Below are 18,606 nucleotides of genomic sequence, written 5' to 3'. Positions count from 1 at the left end.
GTTTGCGGATGAAGATGTGGGTTAATGACGAGGGAGGCGAGGACTTTTACCCCTCTGGAAAGATAGAAGAGTGAATCTTTGGAAGCCCTATCGGTGACTTGTGACGGTGTCGGGGTTTGGTTCATGATGGTTGCCTAGCGGTAGTGTGGACTAGTGGTTTAGCACGGAGGCCGGGCCTCTTGATGGTACTCTCGAGATGAGTGACAAGTAAGATATAGAGTAACGAGTGGACCCTATGAGTTATTGGAGGATTCGGTGTAGGAGTAAGAAGGCTTGCAAAATAAGGAGGTTTTGCCTAGTACGGTTGAATGTGTTAGATGGGATGGTTTCGAGAGTTGCGCGGTGTTGGCAAGACTATGTGAGAATGTTTGAGGGAACGTGAGGTTTATAACTCGAGTTAGTAGGAATGGTACCTGTATGCTGGTTCGTGTGTTGGGCCTTGCTAGATAGTGAGTCCGTGGTGACCCCCTTGGTTGTATAGGGGTAGTGTTCATATTGTGATTGGTTATCCATTGTTGGGTGTGGGTTATGAGTGGATGCTGCCAGCATTCTTTGAATTAAGAGCAATTCGTGTTCTAAAGTAATGAGTATAGCGTGGGTCAAAGTAGTCCTTCGTATTCGGGATGTTGTGACTGAGGTTGACCATGTCGGTCTTCGGTCAAGGAAGTGAGCAGGCTTGCTAGATAACCATGGCGGGGGATGGTGATTCCCTTAGACGCGATGTTGAGGCGGTTAAATTTTAGGGAAATCCGATGAGATTCCAAAATTTGTGGTTCGTGTAGAGAACTCTGTGGTTGGGGTTAGTGGTCTGAGTAGCACATCAGTGTGTGGATTGCTGAGTGTAGAGTTTATTGAGTTGACTAGTCAGCTTGTCGGTATCGGGTGTTGGGGTGGCATTGGTCACCTTGAGTTTAGCCTCGTTCGTTGTAGACTCCGTATGTTGATTAAGGAAAACTGAAATTAATCAAACATGTTTTGTCGTTGAGTCTGACGGTTGGAATAATACATCTAATATATGTATTGATTGATCATTGTGAATGATTGGCTTTTTATACATTATGAATGTATGGTGTCTAGTTTGATGTTGATACAGCACTATAATGTGTATCATTTGTGTGTTTCTGAGCCGTGTTTATGATTATAAAGTGGTTAAGTAAAGGGAGGCGGGATAAAATTACAAAACCATGAATTTCTTATACCTTATGTGTTGATAGTACGGTTGTTATTTCTATTAATTATCATTATAGAAATGTTGTGTTCCGTGCTGGTTGTGTCATCACTACGTGAGTGATGGTTGTTGATAGTGTTAATTTGGAAAGAAATGGAAAACAAAATTTTCCTAGTGTTTGGGGTCATCTAAATGCGTTGTTGAAAAGTTGATTTAATTCAAGGATTTTCTTTTTAAGAATTCCAGATTACTCTTTTGGGCAAATAAACTGTGGATAACTCTGCGTTTTGGGTAACAGCGTATTTGTGAAAAATGTTTACAAAGCTTTTGAGTTTTCGTATGGAAAATACAAGATTCATCCTGGAACGTTAACGTTGAAAATTTAAACATCTTTGAGAAATGCCTTTTGAACAAGAAAATGTTTTCTTATTATCTACTTTAAGATTTGCTTTAGTCGTGTTGTTGAGTAGTGACTAAGCTTGGAGCACTAGTCGGTTTTTGGTGAATTGTTTCGGGGGAGGTTTGGTTTGTTGAGACTTGCGCACCTAAGGTGGTGTTATTTAGAATGTGTTCCCTTGGTTGGTCTTTTCCTTGGTAGAGTGAGTCGGAGGCTTGTTTTGAAAGTAATTTCTTTCCTTGGGGTTCGGTTGTTGAATGCTCTATGATCATTTGGCCTTGTGTTTTGATGTATCTTTAATTTCGAGGACGAAATTCTTTAAGGGGGGGAGGTTATAGCGATCCCGGTATTCCCTGTTGTTGTATAACTATAATCTGGACTCAGTTTCGTAGATTCGTTGTTGTCTTATCCTCATTTCTATCTCCTACTCTTTGTTTTAGAGTTTTGGGTTGTGTTGGGCAGATTGGGAATTAGTTGGTTGTGTTTTAAAGCTTTGAAATTTTGCCCAGGTTTTGGTCTCTCCGCTCGAGCGGCGGTTTTGTGCTCGAGCGAGCTTTTGTTGCTGCCTTTACGCTCGAGCGGCAGTTTGGACGCTCGAGCGTTAATTTCCTTCTCTCAGCATTTTGGTCGTCTGCAGAAAATTCTGGGAGAGTGCACCCGGCGCTCGAGCGGATCTTTGGACGCTCGAGCGTGAACTTGTGTCTGTACGCTCGAGCGGGGTGTTGTACGCTCGAGCGGACCTGCTTTTATATCAGTTCGTGAAACCACCTTTTTGATCACTTTTTGATTTCCTTTCTCTCTCTTACTTTTTCAAAACCTCCATTGGAGAGCACCTCACTCTAAAACCGAACTTCTCTCTTAGGATTGATCTACCTAGAGTGTTTTCCTCACCTTGGGCCTTTGTAAGAAGTGTGTTGATCGTCGAGGGCTTTGTTGAGATCTGAGAAATTTGGGATTTGGAGCACTTCTGAGTTTTACTCATCTTCTCCCTTGGAGCTCTGAATTTGAGGTAGGGATATCCTACTCCTCTCTATGGATTTTGTCTTTAAATTTTGGTAATTTGAGATGTTGGGGTTGGTTTGGTAATTTTGTGAAAGTTTGGGCCATTTGTGTTATTTTACAAAGGTTGGGATTTTATTTGTAGTAAACCTAGATGCATGTTTGGTATAGAGAAATGGAATGAATGTTGAATCATTGATGAAAATGGGACCTAAGGGTGGTAATGGTAATTATGGAAAATGACCTAATTACATTGTTTAATTAATTGAGATAATTAATCGTGGGAAATGAGGAAATGAAATGGAATTGCTGAGATTAGGAGTGCATGGGGTTAAAGGGTGTAGTTGAATTATTTATCACTCACCGAATTGAAATGTCGATTGAATATCCATTGTGCATTTATTTCCTACTTAGAAATAATTGCTTTGGGCTACCGGTGGAGGGTAGTGTTGAATGTTGTAGACAATGCTTGATGATTAGGCAAACTAAAACTAATCAATTGGATGTGTCATAGAGCATGTCGGTTAATAGAATACATTAATTTTATGTATTGATTGATTGCATATGTGATTCTGTGTTTATATGCATTACTTGTGTATGGGAGGAGATAGGGGATGTACTCCACGGTTTAGGGGAAGATAGGGGATGTACCTCTAAACCGGTTAATGGTTTAGGGGAAGATGGGGGATGTACCTCTAAACCGGTTGTTGGAATGTTGATATAGCTCATATGCTTATCGGTTGAAGTGTTGATGCAGCTCATATGCTTATCTATCGGAATGTTGATACAGCTCATATGCTTATCTGTTGTAGTAGTGATATAGCTCATATGCTTATCTATTGAAAAGTTTGTTTGATTTGATATAGCACTAAAATGTATATCATCATTGTTTGCGAAGTATGGGAGTAGTTTATGTGTTATTGATACAACAAAATAATGTGTATCCACCTTGGATTTCGAAAGTGTTCTAGTGATGAACTATAATCTCATCAAATGTTCTGGCCAGAGTACTGAGCCTTGTTTTCAAACTCAAAGTTGAACAAAACCGAAAAGTGAATTGTAACATAGACTTGGCTGTCATGGAAACATAGGGAGATGTAAATGGAAGTGTCAGTGTTGACCGTCTATCAGTTGCTAATCTTTTAGTCATTGTTCATGGTTGGTTTAGTGTATTTCTACTGGGCTGTGGCTCACCCTATATGGGAATATCATTTTCAGGTACAGGTAGCATGCCACCTCCAAGGACGTAGCTTGGGAGGCCAGAGGCGGACTTTTTTTGTTGTTTTACTTGATGTATTACATGTAAATTCAAGCCAAGGGCTTAACGTGTTTGAGTTAGTACTCTTTTGTTGTAACCAAGTGTTAACTTGGAAAGCTGTAAGCCCATAGGGCATTTGCTTTTGTTGTTAACATGTAATACTTTTTGTAATGAAACTCTGTTAAATGACAGAATGTGGAGCTTTTGAATATCAATGCATGTCTTATTTAGTGGGTTTAAAGCTATTATTTTGAGGGCGTTACAAAACCAGGTGGCTTAATGCCTTTTATCAATATGCACATGAATAAATCTTATTTTTAGCAGTTTAGTACTTACTACCAAAAAAATAATAATAATAATAATAATAACCATGCAAAAATATTCTACAACTATAAATGTAAAACTAGGGTTTATTCATGTGGATTTCGTGGTTTAATGTTTATTTTTAGTATTTTTGTTCTATGTGGATTTTATTTGCATATACGTTGAGACTATTGAGATATCGAACTTTTGCTCATTTTTCATTATGACATTGCTTTTATGGGGCCATTGAATTATCTTATTAATTTTGGAAATGTTTTGTTGATGTTTTAAAATTTCTTGATCATTTCTTAATACCTCAAGAAATATTTTTGTTGCTGAGTCGTTGATTTTTGTATTTATGTGAAGTTTCCTTTGTCATGCAGACAAGAAATGTAACAGGGCCAGTTGCTCCAGCTATTGCCGTGCGCTTAGGTGCCTTAACACATACATTGGGCACCCTCAACCCTATGATAAGAGCAAGTGGATTTGCTACAGCTATAGTTGCAGCAGCAATTGTTATAGGAACTGCTGTCGGTAGTTTTAGATAATGTCTTAATAGTTGTCGATATGTTTAGAAAGTTAGATATGCATAGTTTTGCATGGTTTAAACTTTTTGTACAGTTTAGAATTTAAGAATACAATTTTCGAATGTTTGAAATTTATAGACAATTGTTGAATAGTTTCTTTTTTATGTTTCAACTAATATTTTGGTGGTTAATTGATGTTTTGTGATGCTTATTTGTTAGATTGTACAAAATTGGTCAAATAGAATCTGCTGAATTTAAAAATAAAAATAAAAAAATTACATATTTTACGACAGGCATAATAAGTCGTTATATTACATATTTTATGGCCCGCAATCAGCGTCGTTATTTGTCTCACCAATTAACGACTTGCAAAAGTAGTTGTAGAAAAAGTAACAACGACGCACAAAATCTGCTGTCAAATAGTTTTTAACGGCGTACTATAGCATGTGGTAGAAAAAGTAATAACGATGCATAAAATCTGCCGTTAAATAGTTTTTAACGGCGTATGAAGCATGTCGTTGAAAAGTGAATGACTTTCTATGACTGGTCATAATATGACGCACGCTGCACGTCATAGAAGGGTTTTTACGGCGTGCATTGCGCGCTGTAAAAATCTTTTTTGTTTTAGTCTACACTTTATCTCCAAAATTTTCTCAAGTTTATAGTTTTTAAACTTTTTTTCCAAGTATTGCTCAAGTTCACTAAGAAAATACATCATGTTAAGAACAAAAGTAAATGTGGCCAGAGTCATGCACTGTGTATATATTCATCATTCACTAGTGTCCGGTACAGTTCTATGATATTGCATACTCTTAAAAATGTAAATTTCTTGATAATGAACGGCAGTAAATGCAAACAACAGAGTAATGGAGTACGGTAAAAAATAAGCTCTTCAAATTCATAACAAGGAACATGTCTCTTTATTACCGATGATGACTAGTCAAGATTTCCCAATGAAGACTACTTGACAAATTACACATTTTCAATCTATTGATACACAACAAATGCATTCAACTACTTTCCCACAATTAATCTTGCCCTCTCATGGCCCTCACTTCTTTGAAACTTCTGATTATCTAAGCCCAAATGAGCCATCAACAACCAAACAAATGTGATGAGTTGACCACCTCTACACAGTTGTTGGGCATGGGCAAAAGCTGTGCAACGAGAGGCAGCATAGGACAGCAATTCAACCCAAACTCTGCTAATTATCACCCATTTTTTCCCCTCTTCTAATTTCTCCAGCTCTTTGGCAAGCATGCATGCATCAAACAACACAGACTCGCTTCTATCTCCCTTGACAACAGCAGGTTTAACTGTTACATCGACATCAAGGATACTTCTGCAGGCTTGTTCGTGTAAAGGCACTTTCTTAGACTGTCCTATTTTTCTTTCTCTGAAGAAATTTATGGCCTCGGCACAGGTATCTTGGAATCTTATTTTCCCAATACGTGCCACGGCGGACATCATGTTGGACTGAAGCAGCAGAAGATATAACATGTAATCTGACAGTATCTTTGAGAAACCACGAAAACCCTTATTCGTAGAAGTGTCCTCTCCGGTATTTTCAGTATCAAAGCAGAGTTCAGTAGCAATGTGCCACAAAAGAAGGCTCTCATCAAAATCAGTATCGTTGATCCAAGGGAGTAAGTCAGTGCAACCTTTGTAACAACCCTCACCCTACTCTTGTCATACTTGCATGCATCCATGCATAATTTTGTCTTGTTATGTTGTTTTGAAGATTTTGCCTTGCCTTGATTTGCTTAAGTATTACTTTCACGATTTTGTTCTTTGCTCGGCGTGTAGCCGAGGTCATCTTGAGCTTAGTTCGCCTTTGAACCTTTGTACTTAGAACTGTTTTGAGATCTTGGTCAACCCCCACCTTCACCTCGGGCATTTATTTCCGAGATGTTTTGTACTCCGCGAACCTTGCCCCTGGGCAGGCATGGCCTAGGCCGAGATGTGGCACACCCCGGCCAAGGTGTGGCACAGCTTAGTCAAGCGTCGTCCTCCCTAGCCAATGTTTTGTTATCCTGATACCGGATCCTTGATTTGAGCCGATGTCATTCTTGCCGATGTGTTTTACCGAGCTTGCTGCATACGCTTTGTCAGAGACTTGTCTTATCTATCAATCACCTTTTGAGTTGAGCCAACCCGGTAGCGCCACGTGTCCGAGCTAGTTGTTAAGACAGCCGGCAGACTTAGAAACAAATCATTCGTGTCTCAAATCTTTGTTTTAGAGAGAGAAGCTCTAGAGAGGAGGAAGAGAAGTTCTTGAGTGAGAGCAAGTCTTCCAAGCTTGATCTTCGTGGTTTGATCCGTTAGATTCGAGCTTTGAGGTAAGAATCTTGATCTACGTTGATTGTTGTGATTGATTATCTAGCTGCATTGCATGATCGGATCTGTTTTGCATGTCATGCATCGTTTTGAAGTTGGTTTGGAAAGAGAAAATGGTTTTCATATGTTCTTGAAAGAGAGCCTCGTTTTGATCCAAAAGTTTGAAGCAAGAACCATGTTTTTGTGTTTGTTCTTGCATGACCTTCTTGCGTGAGTACCCAGGTCCATGTTTTGAACTCTTGGCATGAAAACTCAGATTTTTGTAACAAGTTGTGAACTTGCATCCATCTTCCAAATGATCATGTTTTCATATTCTTCAAAGGGAAACCCAGGTTTTCCCGACTTTGTTTGATGGGACCTCGGCAAGGGCCTGGACGGTGCCCAGTGTGTTTCCATGAGACGGGAGCAGTGTTTAACTCCCAGCATGTTTTGCTTTGTTATTGACTTGGATCTGGTGAGAATGCCGAGATCATTTGCATGCGTATAAGCTCGTTTTGAGAATGTGATTTGCCATGTGATTGTAGGTCCTTGATATTTGCTTTGAGCCTACACCTGTGGAAAACTATGTGAGTGGTATTTCTAATAAAGCTATGTTACACTTGTTTTTGATAAATCTTGCTTTGTTTTGTTTTGACGAGAGTATTTGCTAAGCATGAATGAATGGCCTTGTTGTGATGTTATTCTTGGAAAGTCCCTTGTGCTGGAGGACTCTAAACTTTCGCAGTACTAAGTATAAAAGGATACGGTCCTTGTTAAATCGGGCTACGGGCCTAAGTAACACAAGTCCCTTGTGCTGGAGGACTCTAAACTTTCGCAGTACTAAGTATAAAAGGATACGGTCCTTGTTAAATCGGGCTACGGGCCTAAGTAACACAAGTCCCTTGTGCTGGAGGACTCTAAACTTTCGCAGTACTAAGTATAAAAGGATACGGTCCTTGTTAAATCGGGCTACGGGCCTAAGTAACCCTTGGTACTTATGATATCTGAATGATGAATACGGTTCATCCCTTGTTTTGCCGATGTTAGTGAGCATTCCTTGGTACTTGTAAGCTTTGATGATGAATACGGTTCATCCCTTGTTTTGCCGATGTCAGTAAGCATCCCTTGGTACTCGTGATATTTGATGATGAATACGGTTCATCCCTTGTTTTGCCGATGTCAGTGAGCATTCCTTGGTACTCTTAAGCTTGATGATGAATACGGTTCATCCCTTGTTTTGCCGATGTCAGTAAGCATCCCTTGGTACTTGTGATATCTGAATGATGAATACGGTTCATCCCTTGTTTTGCCGATGTCAGTCAGCATCCCTTGGTACTTGTAAGCTTTGAATGATGATTACGGTTCATCTCCTGTTCGATAAAGTTTTGATGTGTTTTGTTTTAAAAGGACTCCGGCTTTATTCATGCAAACCTTTATTATTAGTACCATTCACTGAGTATTTGTGCTCACCCCTCTCTATATATATGTAGGTGATGAGCAGGACGGCGACGACGCCTAGACTGTCTTGAAAGCTTGTTTTGGATTCGTGCTTATGTCGGTTTTGTTGTTGTATTTACGTCGGCGATGCCTTTCATTGCATGTCGGCAAATCTTGAAAATCATGCTTCTTGACTTGTATTTATTGTATTTTGTATATGTCGGCTCGAGAAGCCTTTTGATCAAGATGTAACACATATTTTGCTTGCTGTATTCAAGTTGTAAAAATGAATGACATTGCATTTGATCTATGCACAGCTCTTATGGACCACTTGTATTTGATTTATTACTTCCGCATTTGTGAGCCCCGTTTATTATACTCTGATTGTGTTAAGTTTTTGAAAGTTGGCCTTCGGTAATTACGGATTAGTGGCCATCACGGCACCAAACTACTAGGGGCGGTTTGGGGTCGTGACAGAATGGTATCAGAGCACAAGTTCCTCGGTATACGTTGTTCACACACTTGAGTCCTAAAGAGCATAGGATTTCCCTTAGAAAGATGTTAAGGTTGCATCATGGTAATTGTTGTTTGAGTGAGGTGTGCATTGTCTTGATATGCTTAATTGTTGCTTGCCTACGGGGTTATTTGCTTATTTGTTTTAAAGTCATACTTTGCACGCTCATAGCATCATGAGGAGAGGTAGACCTCCAATTGGCCGGGATCAGCCCGAAGACAGAATGGACAGATTGGAAAGATTAGTTGAAGGTTTGGCCCGCGAGTTGAGGCAAACCAGGCAGCAGTTCGCTAGTACTACGTCGACTCAGGCCGAGCAGACCAACGGCCGAAATGTAGTTCCGCCTCCACCCCCTCCAGTGCCGCAAGATCCCCCGCAACCAGCCTTATATGGGGATGGCACAATAGCTTTGATTAGGGAGTTCAAGAAAATGAGACCGCCGAGATTCTCTGGAGGTATAGAGCCGATGAAGGCTGAAGCATGGGTTTTAGAAATGGAGAAGTTGTTCGAGATCTTCCCTAGCACCGACGCTCAGAAAGTGACGTTGGCAGCATTCACATTAGATGATGACGCTCGCAGGTGGTGGATGATGATTAGAGGAAGCAATCCAGATCTGACCTGGACCCGATTCTTAGAGTTGTTCTACAAGAAACATTTTCCCCTAAGTGTTCGAAACCGCAAGGCTACCGAATTTCATACTCTGACGCAAGGCAACAGAACAGTGGCGGAATATGACCGCACTTTTACTGAATTGGTGAGGTTTGTACCTCACATGGTCAACGATGAATATATGAAGGCCAGGAAGTTCGAGTGTGGGCTTCGTGGACCGATTCAAGACCGGGTGAGTTTGCTCGATATGCCGACTTATGCCGAAGTATTGGACAAAGCCATTCATGCCGAAGCTAATTTGAATCGATACCAGAGCTCGGGAGAGAACCAGCGAAAAAGACAGAACTATGACAATCGCCGAGGACAGCTAGGCACCAGTACTAGTGGCCTAAGACAGGAAGGGAGTGCTAAACCGATGTGTCCAGATTGTGGGAAGCAACATTTCGGGATTTGTCGTCGGACGTCTGGAGCCTGCTATGAATGTGGCGAGATGGGCCATTATGTGAGAGATTGCCCTAAGACAAAAGCCGATAACAACAAGAAGGGTGAGAATACCTCGGGTTCCGTTCAGAAGGAAAATGCTGGGAAAGGACAGATGAGGCAGGGCAGAGTGTTTGCGTTAGTACCAGGAGACACTCAGAATGCTGAAACAGTGGTGTCAGGTATACTCCTAATTTGCTCCCAAGATGCCTATGTGTTGATTGATTCGGGTTCTACTCATTCGTTTATATCTACTAAGTTTGCCGAGAGAATTGATAGAGAACTAGAGCCCCTTGATTACATGTTATCTGTGTCTACTCCATCTGGGAGATCTATGATTGTTGCATCCATTTACAGAGCATGTGTTGTTGTGATTGAGAATGTTAAATTGTTAGTAGATCTAATGCCTCTAGACATAGCTCATTTTGATATTATACTGGGAATGGACTGGTTAGTCGCAAACGATGCATCTATTAACTGTGTTTCGAAAAGTGTCACCTTGAGACCCCCAAACCTAGCCGAGGTTATTTTCCAGGGTAAAGGGATAGTGCCCCCACCTTACTTGATTTCGTCCATTAAGGCCTATAAGTTAATTCGGAAGGGGTGCCGAGGTTACTTGTGTAGTATACTGAGTGATCAGAATGGAAATGTTAATTTAACCGACATCCCAGTTGCTAATGAATTTTCTGACGTTTTCCCAAATGAATTGCCTGGCCACTTGACCGATAGAGAAATAGAGTTTACTGTTGACATCATGTCGGGAACGCAGTCGATCTCCAAAACACCCTATAGAATGGCACCAGCTGAACTTAGAGAATTGAAACTGCAATTACAAGAACTGTTGAATAAGGGATTTATTAGGCCGAGCACTTCACCATGGGGAGCACCTGTTTTATTTGTTAAGAAGAAGGATGGCACACTCCGCCTTTGTATCGACTATAGAGAACTTAATAAGGTCACTATCAAGAACAAGTACCCATTACCTAGAATTGATGATTTGCTTGATCAGTTACAAGGAGCACGAGTCTTTTCTAAGATTGACCTTAGGTCTGGTTATCACCAGCTCAAAGTAAAAGCCGAAGATGTTGAGAAGACTGCTTTTCGAACAAGATATGGCCACTACGAGTTTTTAGTAATGCCTTTTGGAGTGACCAATGCCCCTGCTGCATTTATGGATTTGATGAACAGAGTCTTCAAACCGTATTTAGATGAGTTTGTAGTTGTCTTCATTGATGATATATTGATCTATTTCAAGAGTAAAACTGAACATGAAAATCATTTGAGACTTGCCTTACAGATTCTGAGAGACTGGAAATTGTATGCTAAGTTTAACAAGTGTGAATTTTGGCTTTCTTCTATCTCATTCTTGGGTCATGTGATTAGTGAAGAGGGCATCTCAGTTGATCCTAGCAAAATTGAAGACGTAGTAAATTGGCTGAGGCCGACTAATGTATCCGAGATTCGTAGTTTTCTGGGTTTGGCAGGTTATTACAGAAAGTTTGTGAAGGATTTCTCAAGGATTGCAATTCCGTTGACGCAATTGACTAAGAAGGGAACACTGTATGAATGGACTGAAGATCGGGAATCAGCTTTCCGGGAACTGAAGACGAGGTTAGTTACAGCCCCAGTACTCACACTTCCATCAGGTAACGAAGAGTTTCATATCTATAGCAATGCTTCACATAAGGGTTTGGGTTGTGTGTTAATGCAAGGGGGTAAGGTTATAGCTTATGCATCTCGTCAGTTGAAACCTCATGAGAAAAACTACCCTACCCATGATTTAGAATTAGCGGCCGTAGTATTTGCTTTGAAGATTTGGCGTCACTATTTGTATGGAGCTACTTGTCAGGTTTTTACAGATCATAAGAGTTTGAAGTATCTATTCACACAGAAAGAATTGAATTTGAGGCAGAGAAGGTGGCTTGAGTTGTTGAAGAATTATGATATGCAAATTCAATATCACCCGGGTAAAGCTAATAGTGTAGCCGACGCTTTGAGCAGAAAGTCAGATGGGAATTTGGCGTGTTTCACCATGATGACAGTGGAGCCGACTATTGTTGATGAGGTAAAGACAAGACAGATGGAGGATAACTTCCTCAAGAAAATAGCCGAGGAAATTGACACAAAGCCGAGACCAGGATATACCATCAAAAATCAAGTGCTCAAGTTCGAAGGAAGGCTATGTGTGGCCGACATCCCAGAGTTAAAAAGGGGAATTTTGCAGGAAGCTCACGGTTCCAAGTTTGCTATTCATCCAGGGAACACTAAGATGTATCAGGATGTGAAACAAACGTTCTGGTGGCCAAATATGAAAAGAGAAATAGCCGAATTCGTGTCCCAGTGTTTACATTGTCAACAAGTGAAAGCAGAACATCAAAGACCGGCAGGACTTCTTCAACCTTTGCCGATTCCTGAGTGGAAATGGGAACACATCTCCATGGATTTTGTGACTGGTTTGCCAAAGACACCGAAAGGTATGGATTCGATTTGGGTTGTTGTTGATAGATTAACTAAATCAGCACACTTTTTACCTGTTAAGACTACCTTCAACGCCGATCAACTTGCCTTGTTATATGTGAACGAGATTGTCAGACTTCATGGAGTGCCGATATCAATTGTGTCAGACCGAGATCCTAAATTTGTTTCTAGATTTTGGCAGAGTCTTCAGAGAGCTTTTGGAGCCGAGCTGAGATTTAGTACAGCTTTTCATCCCCAGACAGATGGGCAGACAGAGAGGACTATTCAGACACTTGAAGATATACTTCGACTTTGTGTATTGGATTTCCTAGGAAGTTGGGGAACACATTTGCCCTTAGTGGAATTCGCTTACAATAACAGCTACCAAGCTAGCATTGGCATGGCGCCTTATGAGGCCTTGTATGGAAGAAAATGTAGGTCGCCGATATGTTGGGCCGAAGTCGGAGACAGAGCTCTGCTTGGTCCCGAATTGATTCAAGTGACAACAGAGAAGATTAAACTTATCCAACAGAGGATTAAAACTGCGCAGAGCCGACAAAAGAGCTACGCCGACCAGAGAAGGAATGAGTTAGAATTCGAAATTGGAAATCATGTATTCCTGAAAGTTTCACCAATGAAAGGAGTTTCCAGATTTGGAAAGAAGGGTAAATTAGCACCTCGGTATATTGGACCGTTTGAAATTCTTGAGAGAATTAACCCCGTTGCCTATAGACTTGCTTTACCGCCAGATTTGAGCCAAGTCCACAACGTGTTTCATGTTTCGATGTTGAGAAAGTACATCCGAGATCCACTGCATGTAATTAATCATTCTGGGATCACAGTTAATGAGGATTTGGGCTACGAGGAAAAGCCAATGAGGATTATCGACAGACAAGTGAGGGAATTGAGAAACAAATCGATACCAATGGTAAAGGTCGAATGGAAGGAGCATTATGGCACAGAGGCCACGTGGGAAAAGGAAGAAGATGTGAGACTCCGTTATCCAGAATTGTTCCTGGAACAAGGTAATTTAAGTTTGGGGACCAAACTTCTTTAAGGGGGGTAGACTGTAACAACCCTCACCCTACTCTTGTCATACTTGCATGCATCCATGCATAATTTTGTCTTGTTATGTTGTTTTCAAGATTTTGCCTTGCCTTGATTTGCTTAAGTATTACTTGCACGATTTTGTTCTTTGCTCGGCGTGTAGCCGAGGTCATCTTGAGCTTAGTTCGCCTTTGAACCTTTGTACTTAGAACTGTTTTGAGATCTTGGTCAACCCCCACCTTCACCTCGGGCATTTATTGCCGAGATGTTTTGTACCCCGCGAACCTTGCCCCTGGGCAGGCATGGCCTAGGCCGAGATGTGGCACACCCCAGCCAAGGTGTGGCACAGCTTAGTCAAGCGTCGTCCTCCCTAGCCGATGTTGTGTTATCCTGTTACCGGATCCTTGATTTGAGCCGATGTCATTCTTGCCGATGTGTTTTACCGAGCTTGCTGCATACGCTTTGTCAGAGACTTGTCTTATCTATCAATCACCTTTTGAGTTGAGCCAACCCGGTAACGCCACATGTCCGAGCTAGTTGTTAAGACAGCCGGCAGACTTAGAAACAAATCATTCGTGTCTCAAATCTTTGTTTTAGAGAGAGAAGCTCTAGAGAGGAGGAAGAGAAGTTCTTGAGTGAGAGCAAGTCTTCCAAGCTTGATCTTCGTGGTTTAATCCGTTAGATTCGAGCTTTGAGGTAAGAATCTTGATCTACGTTGATTGTTGTGATTGATTATCTAGCTGCATTGCATGATCGGATCTGTTTTGCATGTCATGCATCGTTTTGAAGTTGGTTTGGAAAGAGAAAATGGTTTTCATATGTTCTTGAAAGAGAGCCTCGTTTTGATCCAAAAGTTTGAAGCAAGAACCATGTTTTTGTGTTTGTTCTTGCATGACCTTCTTGCGTGAGTACCCAGGTCCATGTTTTGAACTCTTGGCATGAAAACTCAGATTTTTGTAACAAGTTGTGAACTTGCATCCATCTTCCAAATGATCATGTTTTCATATTCTTCAAAGGGAAACCCAGGTTTTCCCGACTTTGTTTGATGGGACCTCGGCAAGGGCCTGGACGGTGCCCAGTGTGTTTCCATGAGACGGGAGCAGTGTTTAACTCCCAGCATGTTTTGCTTTGTTATTGACTTGGATCTGGTGAGAATGCCGAGATCATTTGCATGCGTATAAGCTCGTTTTGAGAATGTGATTTGCCATGTGATTGTAGGTCCTTGATATTTGCTTTGAGCCTACACCTGTGGAAAACTATGTGAGTGGTATTTCTAATAAAGCTATGTTACACTTGTTTTTGATAAATCTTGCTTTGTTTTGTTTTGACGAGAGTATTTGCTAAGCATGAATGAATGGCCTTGTTGTGATGTTATTCTTGGAAAGTCCCTTGTGCTGGAGGACTCTAAACTTTCGCAGTACTAAGTATAAAAGGATACGGTCCTTGTTAAATCGGGCTACGGGCCTAAGTAACACAAGTCCCTTGTGCTGGAGGACTCTAAACTTTCGCAGTACTAAGTATAAAAGGATACGATCCTTGTTAAATTGGGCTATGGGCCTAAGTAACACAAGTCCTTTGTGCTGGAGGACTCTAAACTTTTACAGTACTAAGTATAAAAGGATACGGTCCTTGTTAAATCGGGCTACGGGCCTAAGTAACACAAGTCCCTTGTGCTGGAGGACTCTAAACTTTCGCAGTACTAAGTATAAAAGGATACGGTCCTTGTTAAATCGGGCTACGGGCCTAAGTAACCCTTGGTACTTGTGATATCTGAATGATGAATACGGTTCATCCCTTGTTTTGCCGATGTCAGTGAGCATTCCTTGGTACTTGTAAGCTTTGATGATGAATACGGTTCATCCCTTGTTTTGCCGATGTCAGTAAGCATCCCTTGGTGCTCGTGATATTTGATGATGATTACGGTTCATCCCTTGTTTTGCCGATGTCAGTGAGCATTCCTTGGTACTTGTAAGCTTGATGATGAATACGGTTCATCCCTTGTTTTGCCGATGTCAGTAAGCATCCCTTGGTACTTGTGATATCTGAATGATGAATACGGTTCATCCCTTGTTTTGCCGATGTCAGTCAGCATCCCTTGGTACTTATAAGCTTTGAATGATGATTACGGTTCATCTCCTGTTCGATAAAGTTTTGATGTGTTTTGTTTTAAAAGGACTCCGGCTTTATTCATGCAAACCTTTATTATTAGTACCATTCACTGAGTATTTGTGCTCACCCCTCTCTATATATATGTAGGTGATGAGCAGAACGGCGGCGACGCCTAGACTGTCTTGAAAGCTTGTTTTGGATTCGTGCTTATGTCGGTTTTGTTGTTGTATTTACGTCGGCGATGCCTTTCATTGCATGTCGGCAAATCTTGAAAATCATGCTTCTTGACTTGTATTTATTGTATTTTGTATATGTCGGCTCGAGAAGCCTTTTGATCAAGATGTAACACATATTTTGCTTGCTGTATTCAAGTTGTAAAAATGAATGACATTGCATTTGATCTATGCACAGCTCTTATGGACCACTTGTATTTGATTTATTACTTCCGCATTTGTGAGCCCCGTTTATTATACTCTGATTGTGTTAAGTTTTTGAAAGTTGGCCTTCGGTAATTACGGATTAGTGGCCATCACGGCACCAAACTACTAGGGGCGGTTTGGAGTCGTGACAACCTTCCACTCGAAGAACCCAATCACCCCTGGCTTGATATATCTCCTTGGCAGTCTCTGTATCATCTGCCTGCATAGATTTCATCTTCAGTTCGTCGAAGATAAAGTCTCGTAAGTCATTGTTGAATTTAACCAGCAAGAAAATTATTAGCCCCGTCTTACGGCCAAAGAATTTTCCCCCTTTCAGACAATAACGTATCAAGTTGCATTGATGGATAGATTCACACCACCTGCGGTGCATGATTTGTTTAAACCTCCCAAAAGAACAGGTAGAGTTTTCATCAGGCCACCTTTTCCTATTAACATTGAGGGATTTCCTGAGGATTCGAACAACTAAGGATTGATTATTGGACTGAGTGAGGGCGACAACAATCCGATCAGAGAAACCGACCATGAGAAATGTTGTTATGTCGAGGGTAATGGCACCATAGTTCTAAATATCGGCCGATACGCTACGTATCGGCCGATACGTATCGGAAAAATGGGGTGCCGCGACGGATACAGGCCGATATACCACTGAGATTAAAAATCGCAGGAGTATCGGCCGAGTCCCGGTACGTATCGGCCTGTAAGCGTTACACAAGCCGTTACACAAGCCGCGACGGGCCGATACTCAGCGGTTCGGACCGGTACGGGAAAGAAAAAGTTGAAAAACCTTTAAAATGATTTTTAAAATTTCACCACCGCGACACCCGATTCCCGATACGTACCGATCGATACTACCGATACCGATACTCCGCGATCGATACCGTTACGTTACCCGATACCGCGATTTAGAACCTTGAATGGCACCAAGGAGCAAGACGTAGTTGATTCTAACATCAATCTTGTGGAATCCTTGCTTGTCAATCAAATAAAACTGCGCAAAGGCTGCCATAATTAACACGAATGAAACAAAACGAAGAAGAAATCCATATCTACCTTGCAACACCTTGGCCTTGGTGTAGAGAATTTCATAGAAGAAATTGAGTTCTAGCTCTACCACTTTAAAAGCTTCTCTTGCTGTTCTGTTAAGGAAGAAGGTTCGGCTCTGGGCTCTCTTATCAAAGCAGAATACCAGTTCATTGAAAGTTTGAAAAAAGTGATAAGCTTTTTGTACCACTTCCAAATCATTCAAAGTGGTCGGTTCGTTTTCATATTCGTTGGCTTTCTTAGGGACTCTTTCGGGTTCCGGAATCATTACTATCCGGCATGGAAGCTTTGCTTCTTTCTTGGAAGAATATATATCCATGAGTGTGGCATAATCATGCCCAGGATCGGGTTCTGTAAGCAAAGAGTCTTGAAAATTACGCCAGCTAGCAAGATAGAGAGAACGGATTCGCTCACTATATTTGATAAACCCGGCAACAAATACGAGCAGTGATGGGAGCCATAGCTTGTTTTTGGATGAGAGAGTGAACAAGAAGAGATAAGCAATAGTGGCACTCTGAGAGACCAGCTGAAGGAGGTGCCTGTGCCACAGCTCATTGTCCGCGAGCGAGAAAGCAATGATGGTATCGGCACCACCAAGGTGTACCAAGAGAAAGGTAGCCCAAAATCTTAGAAGTTCCGGACTAGCAGAGGAAGAGCCACCGGGGGTGTTGCCTACTGTAGTAGAGATGATTGTCATAGCTAAGTAAACAACCACATCTAGGTACGCAAACGCCAACAAAAGAGGCACTGACACATAAACCCTTGCCATTCGCCTTCTCAAAGGAGCAAATAAGAATAGAAATGTTTGCAGAAAGAGACTAGAGAGGACGATTGCCCTGACATAATAATATGTGAAGGTGACCATTTTTGTAGTGCAGTAGAGACAAGAACAGTTCAGGCCAACCAGCTCCCGCTACTTCTTTTTCTTCTTCCTCTTGACGCTGACCGCCGACGGTAGTGGCGAGATCGAGAGAGAAGGGGGCTCGCGGCCGTGGCGGGTAGGCGGAGGACGAGGTCAATGGTGCCTATTATGGTTTAATGTATAGGCCAAGAGCCCTCATATAATTTTTAGGCTAAGTTTGGCAACCTCAATATAATTCATCTTGTTATCTTTTTTTTTTTTTTTTTTTCATCACATCACCTCTTTACGTTTCTGTATATCTTTTCGTAAAAAGATAAAAAATACACTTATTTAAATCATCCCAAACAACTCTTAAATTATAACAGCAACTTTGATTAATGATGAAAAATCATACCCTTGTCACCATCCACAAATTGTATTAAAATAAAATAAAAAAATCAGATTCCTTAGATAGCATTTGATAACGTTTATGTTTAAAAAAAAAAAAAAGGTTGTAAATTGGTTTAGTTTATTTTTAAAAAAATAAAAACTCCAAACACATTAGTTTGAATAAAAATTTTAAAAAAAGTTTGAAAACAAAAACCAAAAAATATATTCATTAAGGCTTGGAATATTTATATTTGTTTTAATTATTTAAGAGAA

General features: G+C 41.0%; 1 protein-coding gene across 1 annotated transcript; it reads right to left on the bottom strand.

The window, feature by feature from the left end:
- Positions 1-5,541: 5,541 nt before the first annotated feature.
- On the bottom strand, positions 5,542-17,925 carry LOC145799420 (uncharacterized). The gene is made up of 3 exons (XM_082889002.1): positions 16,951-17,925; positions 16,194-16,623; positions 5,542-6,313 (listed from the first exon to the last, which is right to left on the bottom strand). Exons 1-3 carry the CDS (start codon positions 17,869-17,871, stop codon positions 5,667-5,669), a joined length of 1,998 nt encoding a protein of 665 aa, XP_082745128.1. The 5' UTR covers positions 17,872-17,925; the 3' UTR covers positions 5,542-5,666.
- Between the last annotated feature and the right edge of the window lie 681 nt (positions 17,926-18,606).

This window comes from Camellia sinensis, chromosome 9, assembly GCF_055761805.1.
Source record: "Camellia sinensis isolate YWXY chromosome 9, ASM5576180v1, whole genome shotgun sequence".
Taxonomy (NCBI): Eukaryota; Viridiplantae; Streptophyta; class Magnoliopsida; order Ericales; family Theaceae; genus Camellia; species Camellia sinensis.
Note: the sequence above shows the minus strand (reverse complement) of the source record. Positions and strands in the feature narration are given on the sequence as shown.